The 16051-nt window shown below is 44.9% G+C and overlaps 1 protein-coding gene across 2 annotated transcripts in view; it reads right to left on the minus strand.

The window, feature by feature from the left end:
* Positions 1 to 16051, minus strand: part of HHAT (hedgehog acyltransferase) — a 373409-nt gene that overhangs the window by 175391 nt on the left and 181967 nt on the right. For both annotated transcript variants that reach the window (XM_069544234.1, XM_069544235.1), the window contains one exon: positions 14000 to 14035. In XM_069544234.1, coding sequence (XP_069400335.1) covers positions 14000 to 14035 — 36 coding nt within the window. The remainder of the gene's footprint in view (positions 1 to 13999; positions 14036 to 16051) is intronic.

Genomic DNA, 16051 nt, shown 5'->3' on the forward strand with positions numbered 1-16051 from the left:
CCAAAGCAAGATCCTCTATGACCCACCTTCTAGAGTAATAGAAATAAAAACGGTAAACAAGTGGGACCTGATTAAACTTAAAAGTTTCTGCACAGCAAAGGAAACTATAAGCAAGGTGAAAAGACAGCCCTCAGAGTGGGAGAAAATAATAGCAAAGGAGACAACTGACAAAGGATTAATTTGCAAAATATACAAGCAACTCATATAACTCAATACCAGAAAAACAAACAACCCAATCAAAAAGTGGGAAAGAGACCTAAACAGACATTTTCCCAAAGAAGACATACAGATGGTTAACAAACACATGAAAAGATGCTTAATATTTCTCATTATTAGAGAAATGCAAATCAATACTACAACGAGATATCACCTCACACCGGTCAGAATGGCCATCATCAAAAAGTCTACAAACAATAAATGATGGAGAGGGTGTGCAGAAAAGGGAACACTTTTGCACTGTTGGTGGGAATGTAAATTGATACAGTCATTATGGAAGATGGTATGGAGATTCGTTTAAAAACTAGGAATAAAACCACCATAGGACCCAGCAATCCCACTCCTAGGCATATACCCTGAGGAAGCCAAAATTTAAAAAGACACAAGTATCCCATCGTTCACTGCAGCACTATTTACAGTAGCTAGAACATGGAAACAACCTAGATGCCCATCAACAGATGAATGGATAAAGAAGTTGTGGTACATATACATAATGGAATATTACTCAGCCATAAAAAGGAGTGCCTTTGAGTCAGTTCTAATGAGGTGGATGAACCTAGAACCTATTATACAGAGTGAAGTAAGTCAGAAAGAGAATGATAAATATCATATTCTAATGCATATACACAGAATCTAGAAAAACGGTACTGAAGAATTTACTTACAGGGCAGCAGCGGAGAAACAGACATAGAGAACAGACTTATGTACACGGGGAGAAGGGGAGAGGGGGAGATGTATGGAGAGAGGAACATGGACACTTACATTATCATATGCAAAATAGACAGCCCACGGGAAATTGCAGTATGGCTAAAAAACTCAAACAGGGGCTCTGTATCAACCTAAAGGGGTGAGATGGGGAGGGAGATGGGAGGGAAGTTCAAAAGGGAGGGGATATATGGATACCTGTGGCTGAATCAGGTTGAGGTTTGAAAGAAAACATAACTCTGTAAAGCAATTATCCATTAAAAAATAAATAAAAAGAATGAAGCTGAGACAAAGCGGAAACAATGCCCAATTGTGACTGTCTGGTGGTGAAACTAAAGTCTGAGGCTGTAAAGAGCAATACTGCATAGGAACCTGGAATGTTAGGTCCATAAATCAAGATAAATTGGAAGTGGTCAAACAGGAGATGGCAAGAGTAGGAATCAGCGAATTAAAATAGATAGGAATGAGTGAATTTAATTCAGATGACCATTATATCTTCTACTTTGGGCAAGAATCCCTTACAAGAAATGGAGTCGTCCTTGTAGTTAACAAGAGAGTCTGAAATGCAGAACTTTGGTGCAATCTCAAAAACGACAGAATGATCTGTTTGTTTCCAAGGCAAAACATTCAACATCACAATAATCCAAGTCTATTCCCCAAGCACTAATGCCAAAGAAGCTGAAGTTGAAGGGTTCTGTGATAACCTACAAGACCTTCCAGAACTAACACCTAAAAAAGATGTCCTTTTCATCACAGGGGACTGGAATACAAAGTTAGAAGTCAAAAGAAATCACATTGATTATATTGTTTGTAGCCGAAGATGGAGAAGCTCTATAGAGCCAGCAAAAACAAGACCAGGAGCTGACCATGGCTCACGTCATGAGCTACTTATTGCAAAATTCAGACTTAAATTGAATAAAATATGGAAAACCACTGGACCATCCAGGTATGACCTAAATCAAATTCCTTATAATTATACAGTGGAAATGACCAAAAAAAAAAAAAAATCAAGGTATTACATCTGATAGAGTGCCTGAAGAATTATGGACAGGGGTTCATAACATTGTACAGGAGGCAGTGATCATCCTCAAGAAAAAGAAATGCAAAAAGGCAAAATGGTCAGCCAAGAAGGCCTTACAAATAACTGAGAAAAGTGAAAGGCAAAGGAAAAAAGGAAAGATATACGTGTTTGAATACAGAGTTCCAGAGAATAGCAAGGAGAGATAAGAAAACCTTCCTCAGTAATCAATGCAAAGAAACAGTGGAAAACAATAGAATGGGAAAGACTAGAGATCTCTTCAAGAAAATCAGAGATACCAAGGGAACATTTCATGCAATGATGGGCACAATAAAGGACAGAAACGGTATGGACCTAACAGAAGTAGAAGAGATTAACAAGAGTGGCAAGAATACACAGAAGAACTGTACAAAAAAGATCTTCATGACCCAAATAACTGCGATGGTGTGATCACTTACCATTCAGTCTGCTATCATCCCAGTACATGAAGGAGTCAAGTACAGTACAGTGATGGGGACAACAATGAGCAATTATTAAATGCTTGGTCTAGGCTGAGCACCATTTTAAGCACTTTAAACATATTAAGTCAAATAGTGATTGCAGCCATGAAATTAAAAGACGCCTACTCCTTGGAAGGAAAGTTATGACCAACCTAGATAGCATATTCAAAAGCAGAGACATTACTTTGCCAACTAAGGTCTGTCTAGTCAAGGCTATGGTTTTTCCCGTGGTCATGTATGGATGTGAGAGTTGGACTGTGAAGAAAGCTGAGCACTGAAGAATTGATGCTTTTGAAATGTGGTATTGGAAAAGACTCTTGAGGGTCCCTTGGACTGCAAGGAGATCCAACCAGTCCATTCTGAAGGAGATCAACCCTGGGATTTCTTTGGAAGGAATGATGCTAAAGCTGAAACTCCAGTACTTTGGCCACCTCATGAGAAGAGTTGACTCATTGGAAAAGACTGTGACGCTGGGAGGGATTGGGGGCAGGAGGAGAAGGGGACGACAGAGGATGAGATGGCTGGATGACATCACTGACTCAATGGACGTGAGTCTGAGTGAACTCCGGAAGTTGGTAATGGACAGGGAGCCCTGGCGTGCTGTGATTCATGGGGTCTCAAAGAGTCAGACATGACTGAGCAACTGAACTGAATCTTCATAGAGGCCCATGAATTAGGTATTATGAACAGTCATTACATCGATGAAGAAAGTCAAGCACAGAGATGTCAAATTTGTCACAGAGTCAATAGTGACACAACCGGCATTCGAACCCAGGCAGCCCGATGCCAGAGTCTGAGCCCCAAGCCACCGACCATGACCCTCTGAGACGCAGAGCACCCCCATGGGGAGCATCTGACTCCTCCAGGGAGTCAGCAAGGACTCTGCGAAAGAGGTGACCTCCAGACTGGGTGCTGAGAAGGTCTATACGGGCAGAAGGAAGCAAACACACATACCAAGAAGAATATGAATGAGCGAGTCTCGTACAGGGAACAGAAAGAAGTTTAACACAGCTGCTCATGAGGCCAATGGTTAAGTCTGGAAAAGGCTGTGAAGGGAGGAGAATGGCTGATTAAAACTGCCTTTTGCTGGGTTTTCTGTAAACTGTACTTTGATTCAGTTCTCCTGGGGTTGGGCTGAGGGGACAGGCTGGAATGAGGAAGAAAGCAAAGATGAGGTTCACAACGGGAAGCTGAGTAGACGATGAGAGGGTCAATCACGGTGCATACAATATGAATGGGGCCAACAAGGCATGGTTAGTTAATGTTTAACAGGAGGAACTGATGTAATTTAGGGGGCAAAATGGGGGATATAGGGGTATGATGAAGAAGAGCCTTTCCAACCCAACCCCAAGGTTTCTGTCTTAGTTAACATGGGTGAGGAGCCACTCTATAAGATGACGGGGAGAATAGGGATGGGACAAAGTGTAGGGTTGGGAGAGGGGAAGAATAGATGAGGAATCCTATTTGGGGCAAGCTGAATGAAGGCAATGGTAACCCACCCCAGTCTTCTTGCCTGGAGAATCCCATGGACAGAGGGCTGGTGGCTTGCAACCCACAGGGTGGCAAAGAGTCTGACACAGCTGAGCACACATGCACACCCATGAGAAGAATCGTGAGTGGCTAATGAGACGGATGTTGCTCTTTCAAGCAAGCAGGCAGAAATACAACAGAACACCCAGCATCTCTACAAAGGAAGCAGACAAATGTCATTGTCATGTAGACCAGTGTTTCATTAAAAGAATGTCTATGATGATGGAAATGGTCTATTATCTGCCTTGTCCAAGATGATAGCCAGTAGCTACACATGGCTATGGAGCACTTAAAATATGGCCAGTGCAGCTAAGGAACTAGATTTGTAATTCTGTTGGATTATAAACCATTTACACTTTAATAGCCACAAGTGGCTAGTAGCTACTGTATTAAATAGTGCAGGTCTGGACAACAGAAGCAGCTCTGTAATAATAAAAGCTGCTCAGAGGCTGCTGATATTGGAAGGGACCTTAGAGTTCATTTGGTATATTATTTTCTCATTTTACAAATAAGAAAACTAAGGCCCCAAGGGGAGACGTGACTTGCACAGAATCACTGCAGCCAGAGAGTGGTAAAGCAGACGAGAGCCACGGCCTTCAGTATCTGATCCACTGCCCTTTCCATTCCATAGGCTGCTTCTGTTATGCAAAAATAGCTGCAATTTTGCTCAATTCTGGTGCGTGGAATCGATGCAGCTGGCGGGCAAAGCCAAGTGAAGATCACGGACTCCCCCTGCTGAGCGAGACATCCCAAACATCACTGGCTAAGTAGCTACAGCAGATATTTTCATCGCAAATAACAGAACCCACTCTGGTTAGTTTTAACAGGAAAGGAACTTTGTAAGGAAGGATCAGCAGCTTGCACAACCTCTGAGAGAGGGTCTGGAAGCCAGGCTTAGGGCTGGGCAGTCAGGCACTGTTGACAAATCCCACCACCACGGCTCTGATGCGGACTCTGCTGTGCCTGCCACTGGGCTCAGACGAGTGGCTACTCCCAGACACCTGCTGGACGGCACTGCCGCCTGGCTCACCAGAACGCATTCCACACGCCCCTCCCTTCCTGCGTCATTCCCAGCATAAGCTAAGCAGAAAGAGAAAAACAAGTATCACATATGAACAAATACATATGGAATCTAGAACCTGTGGACCCAGCGGAGGAAGGTGAGAGTGGACAACCTGAGAAAGTAGCACTGACCGTATATACACTACCATGTGTGAAATAGACAGGCAGTGGGAGGTTGCTAAATAACACAGAGAACTCAGCCTGGCACTCTGTGATGACTTAGAGTGGTGGGAAGGGGGGAGGCGAGGGAGACTGAGGAGGGAAGGAATATATATATATATGACTGATTCACAATGTTGTATGGTAGAAACCAACATAACATTGTAAAGCAATTTTCCACCAATTAAAAAATAAGTAAAATTAAAATAAATAGAGGGGAGAAGGAATCTGATACTTTTATTACAAAGGAAAGCAAGTTTCTGGCGTCTATCCGGTGCAGAAATCTGACAAGTCAGAACAATCCCCAGCAATCAGGAAGAGTTAAAAAAAAAAAAAGACACCACCACCGCTTACCAAATGTCCTGCTGAATAAATACTCTGCCTTAGCTGGTTTGGACCACAGATCTTACAGTCCATCCTGCTCAGCAGTATCCTTGACCCAGAGCTTTGTGCGCTTAAAATTATGTGGCGATATTGCAGATTTTCTCAATTAATTCACCAGGGGCTTTCAACTTTTTTAAAGGATACATTTATTCACCAGAAAATCTATATTGATAAAGGCTATGTATGGTGGGAAGTGAATTATGCACTTCAACTCTTGGAGGATAAAGAGTTTCTTTTTTTTTTTTTTTAAGAGTTTCTTTTTTAATCTCGATTTTCTAAATAACAACTCGATATAGTGCAGCTATGAAGAGGAATAATTCTGCAACGTTTTTCCTCAGAAGTGGTAGGAGTAGGAAGGAAGCAAGAGTGGATCTGAGAAATCGTCTAAGACCTGAAAAGTACTGTAATGCGGGACATCAAGGCTTTTCTCCCCTAAAATTCTCCAAAGGAAAGGACCACAGATCCTTCCAGGTGTTCGAGTCTAGGGAAAGAGAAACGCTGTCTTTGACAGGAGTCGTGATGGGGGAAGCCAGGAAGTGGCTGCGTTTTCGACAAAAACAGAACATACCAGCGGAGAATACGAGGGAAGAATATCCCGACTCATCATGCAGCAGCTTTCATATGCAAACCAGATGGTGCTCTCCTTCCGGCCGCCCAGAGCAGGGATCGGTGCTCTAGACAGAGGTCTCCTGTCCTGAGGGTGGCTTACACACAAGAGCAGCAACGTTGAGACAGAAGCTGAGGGCTAAGACCCGGGCCTTCAGAGACCCCACAGGGAGGGAGCTCAAATGAGAAGATGGCTACACGTGCCCACGAGAAAGCTGCAAACCCCGTCCCAGTGGGCTTCCCAGAGCCAGCCCACTCTCTCCAAAGGCGTACTGCCGTGTTCCACCACCATCCAACTGCCTCCAGTTTCACGGCCATGCGTATCATGATGCCTTGTACAACACACCAAGCAAACAAAAGCAGAAAGAAATTAAAGGATCATTTGGGGCTACTGTTACTCAGCACAGAGTGGCTTTCACAGGAGCTGGCTGTCAAAGAGCCTTCTCTTGGGTCACCAAGCTCCAGCTTGCAGGGGAACAGCATGGTAACGGCTAATGTCACTAAATTTCTAGCTCAGCCTGTCACAGATCCATCCTGTTACTCCCCTACTTAAAACCCTACGGTGGTACCAACTGCATCGAAAAGAGAACCCGTTCTTCTTCACAGCCTGCCTGTCACCTCTTCTTCCAGACTCATCTTGGACTCCTGGCTCCTCGCTCCACACCCTCCTGCCCCACGAGCTTCCCCCCTCCTTCCATTTCTCAGTGGGCTCCTTCCGGTCTCAGGGCCCTGGTGCCTGAAGCAGCCTGGCCTCAGATCTCCCCCACTGCCTCCTTCAGCTCACCCGCCTCTCACTCAGTGTCACCTACTGCCTCCAAGAGGCCCTTCCTGCCCACGCCATCAAAGGGGGTTCCCCGCCTTGCCCTTCCATCGCAGCATGGGCAACGCTGTGCTCATTTACTCTCTGGCTTCACCCACTGCAATGCAGGCAAGGGAGGGCAGAGACTTTGTCTAGCTCATCACTGCTTTCATCCCAGTTCCTGAAACAGTGCTTAGACCACTTAATTGGTTGCATAAATAAATGGATTTAATGAAAAGGAAATAGTTGCTAAGTCCTGTTCCATTTTTGAAAAATAAGATGTATTCATTCAAACATTTTTTTTTAAAATTCATGGTCCCAAATGCTCAGCCCCTTCGCCATGCTCTGCGTCTTTGGGTTGCAGATAAGGGACACTGGTTTCAGCCCCGTCACCGAGCAAGTGAGCTTTCCCAGTCCATAGCTTTACTCTTCTTTAAACGGGAACAATCACTGCATTATTTAAAAACTGAGATAATTGATGCGTAACATGTTTAAAAAAAAAAAGACAATGGGCTCAAAATGGAGACACATGCTAAGAATGGAGGAAGCAGCGTTTGAGATGGACTTGAAAAAGCAGGCTTGGATATGGGGGCCAGGTGGGCACTTCATGCACAGGGAACACACGAGCCAAGAAAAGCAGCCAGGAAGTGGGAAGAAAGATGGAAAATAGCACAAGGACCCATTTGGCAGTGACACAAAAGATTAAAGGTGAGATGAGATAGAAAAGGGCTTCCCTGGTGGCTCAGACGGTAAAAGAATCCGCCTGCATTGCGAGAGATCTGAGCTCAATCCCTAGGCTTGGAAGATCCCTGGAGGAAGCCATGGACAAACGAACCTGAAGACCTACTGCTGTGGGCCCCGGACAGGGTGGGTTAGTCTGGCTTTGACCCAGGAAAAGAGAATCACTGACTACTTCTGAGTAGGGGGAGACAGCGTCAGAGAAGTCATCAAAAACTCAGAAAGGGTTAGTGAGTGACCCCAAGGTGGGAGAGGGGCCAGGACTCAAACCTGTTACCCTGACTCCAGAGGTGAAGTGGGGGTGGGAAAAGGAAGGAAAAAACTAACTCCTACTAAGTCCTTACTGTTTCCAGGCATGGAGCTGACTGTGTGGCATATATTATATACCCCACTACAATTCTGTGAGGTAAGAAGCCCAAAGTACAGACAAAGGTGAATATCCTTTCTCCAGAGCAGACAGGAAAATGTGATGTGAGAGATGGCAAGGGATCAGACTCAACCAGACTTTGAGAGTCCTTTGGATTGCAAGGAGATCCAACCAGTCCATCCTAAAGGAAATCAATCCTGAGTATTCACTGGAAGGACTGATGCTGAAGCTGAAACTCCAATACTTTGGGCCACCTGATGCGAAGAACTGACTCATTGAGAAAGATCCTAATGCTCGGAAAGACTGAAGGCAGGAGGAGAAGGGGATGACAGAGGATGAGATGGGTGGATGGCATCACCAACTTGATGGACAGGAGTCTGAGCAAGCTCTGGGAGTTGGTGATGGACAAGGAAGCCTGGTGTGCTGCAGTCCACAGGGTCGCAAAGAGTTGAACATGACTGACCAACTGAATTAAACTGACTAGTCATTTGGCTACGAGGCTTCTTAAAGATGCAAGGTGAGCATCACACGACCCCAAACATAATTTTAAATGATGGTGAGCAGACTTCTTTACCAGCTCTGTGACTGCTACTGTTAAACTGCAGCAAATGTGGCGGCGGACTTCAGGGTGCTCAAAACAGAGGTTACAGACTACCCTATGACTCATGAAGCTCAAAACACTAATGTTTTCAACCCAAACAACACTTCTGTTCTGCTGTGGGGCTGGTGTTGTGACTGGGTCAGGTAGAGGTTGTCACCAAGAGAAAACCAAAACCAGTTTGCTCATTTCAGATTTCCATGAACCATTCATTGACACATCACTGAAGTGTGCTGCCCTCTGACAATTCAAAGACAGTCCCAACCACAGCGGGGTCCCAGGATCAACCTTCAGGAGAAAAGGACACTACGGAAGTGAGCGGCTGGCCCATTTTGCCTTCTCTCTCACCGGAACAAAACCACGCTTCAAAAGCGCACAGAGGAGCTGTTTCATAGAAACTTTAGCGCTTGTACAGGATTGAATCGGCACTATATTGAAGGATCTCTAAGCAGAATATGCTCGCTTATGTAAAGGAATTTATCTTCCAATGACTGTGTCAGCTCCAGAGAGCTTCTCAAGTAGCTTCAGGGCCATGCCTGAGGCCCACTGCCTTTTTCTATTTGCCCAAAATGCACCCCTGGCATCTCTGCCACACTTGGCATTTCTGCTGGTCCTGACAGAATATCAAAACAGTCTCCTAAGCAGAAGAAACTAACAACATTGTAAAGCAACTATATTCCAATAAAAATATACTCAATGAAAAAAAAATTGTCCTAAGGACAAAAGTAGTGGCTCTGAAGTGCTCACACATGCACTTTAGAACAAAAAGGGAAAGTGATGGTAAAGAAAACATTTTACTATTTTCTTTTTTTTGCCTGTATCTCCCAGCTTGTGGGATCTTAGTTCCCCAAACATGGACTGAACCTGGGCCCACAGCAGTGAAAGCACCCAATCATAACCACTGGATCACCAGGGAAGTCCCAGTATTTAAGTTAGACTCTTATTTGAAATATGTATTAAAATGGATTAAATAGCTAAATATAAATAACACAGAAAGCAAGAAGAAAACATGGGTGAACATTTTTCTGCTTTTTACATGCACAAGCATAGGAGTAATTGTTTAAAAAACAAAACCCCTGACAAATTTCATCTTTCAGACAATATGTAAGAAGGATGTTTTGAGATTTTCCTTTAATAGTCATGAGAGCATCTTGTATCACTTAAAATGATTCCTCGATCTGAGGTACTTAGAAGGGGGCAGGTGGGTAGATACAAAGCAAATACAGTATACCTTTCATAAAAGGGGTGGGGCTGGCTACAATTATGGGTAAAATAAAACAGCAAGAATCAAACCAAACATCACTAATCAATTCTACTTTCTTGCCAAAACTTAACTCAGCTAAATTTAAACAAGTCTTCCTGTTACCTATTTAAAATCAAAGAGCAACTTTCTTCTGTGTTTCTCTTCCTAGATTGGCCACTTTTTTCCTTTTTCTTTGGTAGCATCACATTAAGAACTCTAGCTAATGCTCTTCTGAGAATATTCTTCAGTGATTTGTGACTACTGTTTCCAGGAAGTCTTCCCTTTGGTTTCTATAAGATGCAGAAGGATCAAGTGCACAGAATTTTCCCACAGTCGTCATAAAACGCCAACACCAGAAATGCTCACATTTCATTAACTGTGACAGCTCCTTCCTGCCCCACAGCCCAGTGAAACACGCCAACAACTTAAAAGGGAACATGTCCCTCCCTGCAGTTGCCTAGGTTGAGATCACAGATAGGGCTCTTGGCTTTGTGGAAATTGATGTCATTCCAGAGAAGCTGACATTGCTTCCATCAACGTAAAAGATGAAGCTGATTAATTTCAGGCATGCTGCAGTTTCTTTCCTGCCAAACACTAAGCATTCAATACAGCCTGACAAGCCAGAGTACATGTTAAGAGTTAGTTGGAGTCAATAACTGCAGTTAATTAAAAAAAAAAGTCTATGCCAATTTTTCCAACATGTCCTCTTTTTAGAAATGGAAATGTATTTTCTTCTGTTGGTCATCACAGACTGAGGATTCCTGGAGTATTAACCACCCCCCCACACACCCCCCTCATTCTTCTAATCCTCTAAGGATCTCTCTATTGATACATCAATCTCTCCATTGATATGCCAAGGCCCTCTGAGGTCACTAAATCACCATTCAAGGCTTCCCTTCCTCTGCCCTGGCAATTATGTGCTGCTTCTCTCCACCCAACTGAAACCACTTTCTTATGTCTAAAGGGCACTTAAGACCTTCTGCTGGCTAAATGTTCCTCCAATTAAAAAGGAAAAACAAAATCCCCCTGCAAACCACCCTCTCCACCAGCTGCCTGGTCTTTCTGTCCTCCCTATCACAGCTTAACCTTAAAAAGAGTTGTGGCTGCCCTTCCTCCACCTCCTGTTTTCATCTCTTCAACCCGGCTTCCACACTGATGTGCTGATGAAACAGTTCTCACTAAAGGGCCCAAGTCCCCAAGTTCTCACCAAGTCCCCACCAGGTCTGCATTCTGCTCCCCACGCCCACCCACAACATGGGCACAGAAAGGATCCACTTTCTAAAAACAGCTGCAAATAAAGGGGTAACACCCCCCACACCATCCTGGAATTCCTAGGAGATGGATAAATGATTATTCCCGTCAACCAGCTCCCCCACCCACACCCTGCCCCACCCCATCCCCAAGCTGGGAGGAGGCCACAGAAGTCCAGGGAAACAGCAAATGAGCCAAGATGGCGGTGGTCAGGCTCTCTCACCCCCCAAGGCCTCTCGCTCCACGTTTTGTAAATACACGGTCACGTGACAGCTGAGATCACTTAGAGCACCTCGAATGTCCCTCACGATGTACCCGCTCAGCCATGGACCACTTTTGCTCTGTAAACATGAATAAGCCCCACCTGAGAAGGCCCTTTTGCTGCTGTACCTGCCATTAGAGAATAAACACGTTTGCAGTTCCTACCACCCCTTGAGTTTTCTTCTGGCTTCCCAGCTCAAGCCTTGCCACCCTGAGTTCAGCAACCAGTGAGATACAGCAAGACAGGAAGAGATTTAGAATCCTTAGGCTCTTGGCTTAGTGGGGAGTGCTGACATGTGCTGGGAGGTGGCTGAGGCGATAGAGACACTTCATCCAGAGACTGGGCATGCCTGCCAGAAGGAGAGACTGACCTCTCACTCCCCGAGTGGATAACCACAGGCGTGTTGGTTTGTTCTGCCCCCGACCAGAGTAAACGAAAGGAATGGCAGGAAGACGGCAGGGTGGAAAGAAGCCCCAGTTCTGCTTGGTTCTCAGAACGGATCAAAGTGACTCATTGAGCATCTTACTAGCACTCACACAAAAGAGCCTTCTGCCAAAGTCAGGGGATCCCAATGTCAATTACATTAGAGACACTTAACCACTCCCTCTGCCTCCTCCCCTACCACGGGAGACGCGGTTGGCGCCCAGAAAAAGGACAGAAAAGAGGGGTCCCAGAAGCGGACCACCCCTCCTCCTTACTTCAGGTTGCTCAAACCACAAGGCTGGCAAGCAATGAGCTGAGGGAAAGCTTTAAAGCAAATGTCTCCCTTTCTCACCATGGTATTCCCAGAAATAACCAAGTGGCACATGGTAGGCCTGATAATTATTTGTTAAATAAACAGCTTTTTGTAATCCTCACCCTCCAGTCCTTTCTGCTTCATTTCATGCATTTACTCATTCAGTCACCCCTACACAAATTTCTGTTGAAGGGTTGATTCTCTATATAACTGAATTATGAAAAGGGGATTAAGATGTGTTCCCAGCACTCAGTTACCAAGTACAAACTTGCAGGCACCGCAGCACTCTTGTGAATAGTAGTATGGGAGTAACACGAAATACCAAAGACACTGACTCAAAAGATCCAATCTACTCCCTGAAGTTCAGTCGGACGGCTTTTATGATGGGTTTAGACACAGAATTCTCATGCCTTCCTTTCCTGTGACCACAGACCCTTTATCCCTCCTGCTAAAATACATTTACCCTTGATGTATCACGGGTAAGAGTTTACACACAACTTTCCATGTGTGAGAGCCTGGAGAAAGCCAGCATAATCCATATTCCCCAGGCCAAGGAATTTCACTGTGCAATTTCACTGCACAGCCTTGGATAACGACCTAGAGAAAGGACAAAGTAGGCATGGCCCCTCTTGGGACACCACCATATGCAATCTGGCACAGAGGAAATGCTGTTTTAGGATCGAGGTGATGCCAAAGATGTATATTTCTCCTCAGAGAGCATTTTACCCACAAGGAGATGGCCGTGCCTCGCAGAGAACTGAACCAGTGTAACATCTACCCAGAAATAATCACATGTGATTTACAAGACTGTTTATTAGTGGACTCTTAGAATTAATTAGCATTTAGAGCCATACAGTTTCAGAAAGCAAATGACTCTACGTGATTCCTGGTTTCCTTGTAATCTTCAGCTTATGGCCCCTTCCGCAACCATTATTGCTTTCCACGTTTATTTTTGATAGGCACTTTTAATGATCATTCCCCAGCATTATTAGAATAATAAATACATGCTCAGTATAACGAAAATCTAGAAAGTACAACAAAGTTTATAGCAGGAAAAATATGATGCATATTCTTAGCAACTCAATATTCTGGTATGTTTCCACTTAACCTCTGTTTAATAACTATTTGGAATTAATACACCCCATAAGTCAACTCGGTTAACGAATCACCAATATACTAGGATATAAACAGCTATCTGTAATCTCTTTGAATTATGAACAAAGTTGGTGTCTTAATGACTGGAGAAGAACCAGTTGCCGTTTAGTCACATCCTAGTCTTTGGCATCCCCACAGACTGTAGCCCGCCAGGCTCCTCTGGGCATGGAATTCTCCAAGCACAAATACTAGAGTGGGTTGCCATTTCCTCCTCCAGGAGATCTTCCTGACCCAGGGACTGAATCCACAACTCCTGCATTGGTGGGTGAATTCTTTACCACTGAGCCACCTGGGAAGCTCAAAACAACCAGTAGATTCTGTTTTTAAAAAGCTTAAATTCAGTGGAGGGAAGACTGGTCAAGACGGTTGTTTAATGTATGAATGCAGGCTGGCTCTCTTTTCTATTTGTCTTTGCAGCAGCCCAATAGTTAGGTAACTACCATTTCAGATACAAATCCCTTTGATTGTTTAAAGAGGCTGGCTATCCTTGTGTGACTCTGGGAGGCGTGAGCACACACACACACAAAAAAAAGTGCTGGCAGTGTGTTCCTAACAACTATACAGTTGCCATTATTCATCAAGATATTTAACAAGGGCTTTATTTTCATCTCAGTATTCCATAATAGACACGCTATGCCAATGATATCTAAAATAAAAATTATTGGCTTACCTAACCAAGAAATCATGTAGTCCAACGTCAAAATGCCTGTGGAAGGAAGACAAAGAGAAGCGTATCAGTAGGAGATAGTCACAGCAGTGGCGGAGTTGACGAAATAGCCATCACTTACATTTCCAGCATGGGGAACACACGGGTTCCTCCATGACAGTGATTCCCGGGGTATGTCCGCTGGGGCAGCCATGGCCTCAGGCTCTGGGAACTTGCTGAAAATGCAACTTCTCAGCCCACCCCCACACACCAACCGTGAAGTTCTGGGGATGAGGCCCAGCAATCAGATTTAGCGAGCCTGCCAGGTGATTCTAATGCAGAGTTGCTCACTGCTCTACCATAGCAAAACTGTCTCTACAAGGCTAACCTCCTCCTCTTAAGAGTCCAAAAGAGTGGATTTAACCACTTAAAAAAAAAAGGAGTCCTTTTATAATACTAGCTGTCTCATTTACTCAAAAATTAATGAAGTTATGGTTTAAAAACAGCAAACCACCCTGGCCAAAGGGAAGGACAGGGTGGGGAATGGTCACCTCTAGGCCTCCATCTCCGCCCAGCCTGAGTCCCTGGAGCTTCTTCATAGGAGAGCACCACCCAGCCCCATCTGGGTCTGCTCTAGCAGGGAAGGGAGAACACGTGTCCATGCCGGCCACTGTGCTTGGGCCTCACGCCAGCATCCAGCAGGCCCGGGGCGGTGGTGGACCCCTTCAGTAACAGCCTCCCCCAACACCACCAGACTCACTCAGTCCATCGCTGCTCTGCTCTCCCTAATGAGCATGCTTGCTCCCCCTAAACCTCCAACCACTTAATTGGTGTCCTCTCTTACCTCTGGGTCCAGCTGTGAGTAAAACGACTGGTAGCCTCTGCCCACCAGGAAGTAATCGCTACTCCTAACACCTGACGGTGGTGGCGATGTCCCATCCACTAGACTGGCCTCCCAGGTTAGCGACCAGCCTGGGTCGATTCTGTCCCTAGAGAAAGGGCACTGGACACAAAAATTCACCCTAGAGAGGGGTCCAACTGCCCGGGCCCTGACTGTCCCCCTAGCATCCGGGTCTACCTAGCGCTGACCCTAAAACATCTCAGCTCACCCCCTGACATATAATACTAAATACAATTTCTTGTGGGATACCTTTAAATGACAAGATGCTTTCCAGCATCTGTTTACAGATTATAGACACAGGGTAGGTGAGGAGAGAGAAACACAGCCAAAATATGAGTATTTCAGTTACTGTGTGACTCACCTGAAATATTTCTATAATTCAGAGAAAATCAAAGTCAAGATACCTAAATTCCATTTACTCATAAGTCTCTGAACAGAGCTCTGGAGGGGGATATACCTGCAGGGAGAGCTGATTTGTTTCAGCTGATTTTATATTGACCTAGATGAGGTCAATTCCTATAATCATATTTAACACAGATTTAACAACAACCACCAAACAGAAATGCTCCCTCGTCTCAACCGAAACCAAGCCTACGTTGCTCAGCCATGTAAGTAAAATCTTGATATGACGGACAGTGATTGTAAATTTGCCAGAACTGTGATATGGGAGGTAGTAGTTTCACTTTCATGCATTGGAGAAAGAAGTGGCAACCCACTCCAGTGTTCTTGCCTAGAGAATGCCAGGGACGGGGGAGCCTGGTGGGCTGCCGTCTATGCGGTCGCACAGAGTCAGACACAACTGAAGCGACTTAGCAGCAGCAGTGTGTATGGGTTAAAACAAAGATTTTGTCTTTTCAATTACACCACCTACAGAAAGTAATGGACAGTGTTGCAGGCAGCAGAGGATGGAACAGACACAGAGGGAATCCCAGAGACCCCCAGAACAGAGGTGGGGGAGGGGAAGAAGCCCCAAAGGCATCATGAAAAGCCTAATAATATTCACACGAATTATCATGTATCTAGAAGGTGGCAACTACTGTGTTCATTACTCACAGACACATGTGGTTGTCAGGGAGGTACTGGCGTCTCTATTTCTGGTGAAGGAACTACAGAGGCTAAGTAACTGGCGCAAAGCTCACAGCTGGGACAGGATGAAGCTGGGAGTCGAACTGAGC

Source organism: Ovis canadensis, chromosome 12, assembly GCF_042477335.2.
Source record: "Ovis canadensis isolate MfBH-ARS-UI-01 breed Bighorn chromosome 12, ARS-UI_OviCan_v2, whole genome shotgun sequence".
NCBI lineage: Eukaryota > Metazoa > Chordata > Mammalia > Artiodactyla > Bovidae > Ovis > Ovis canadensis.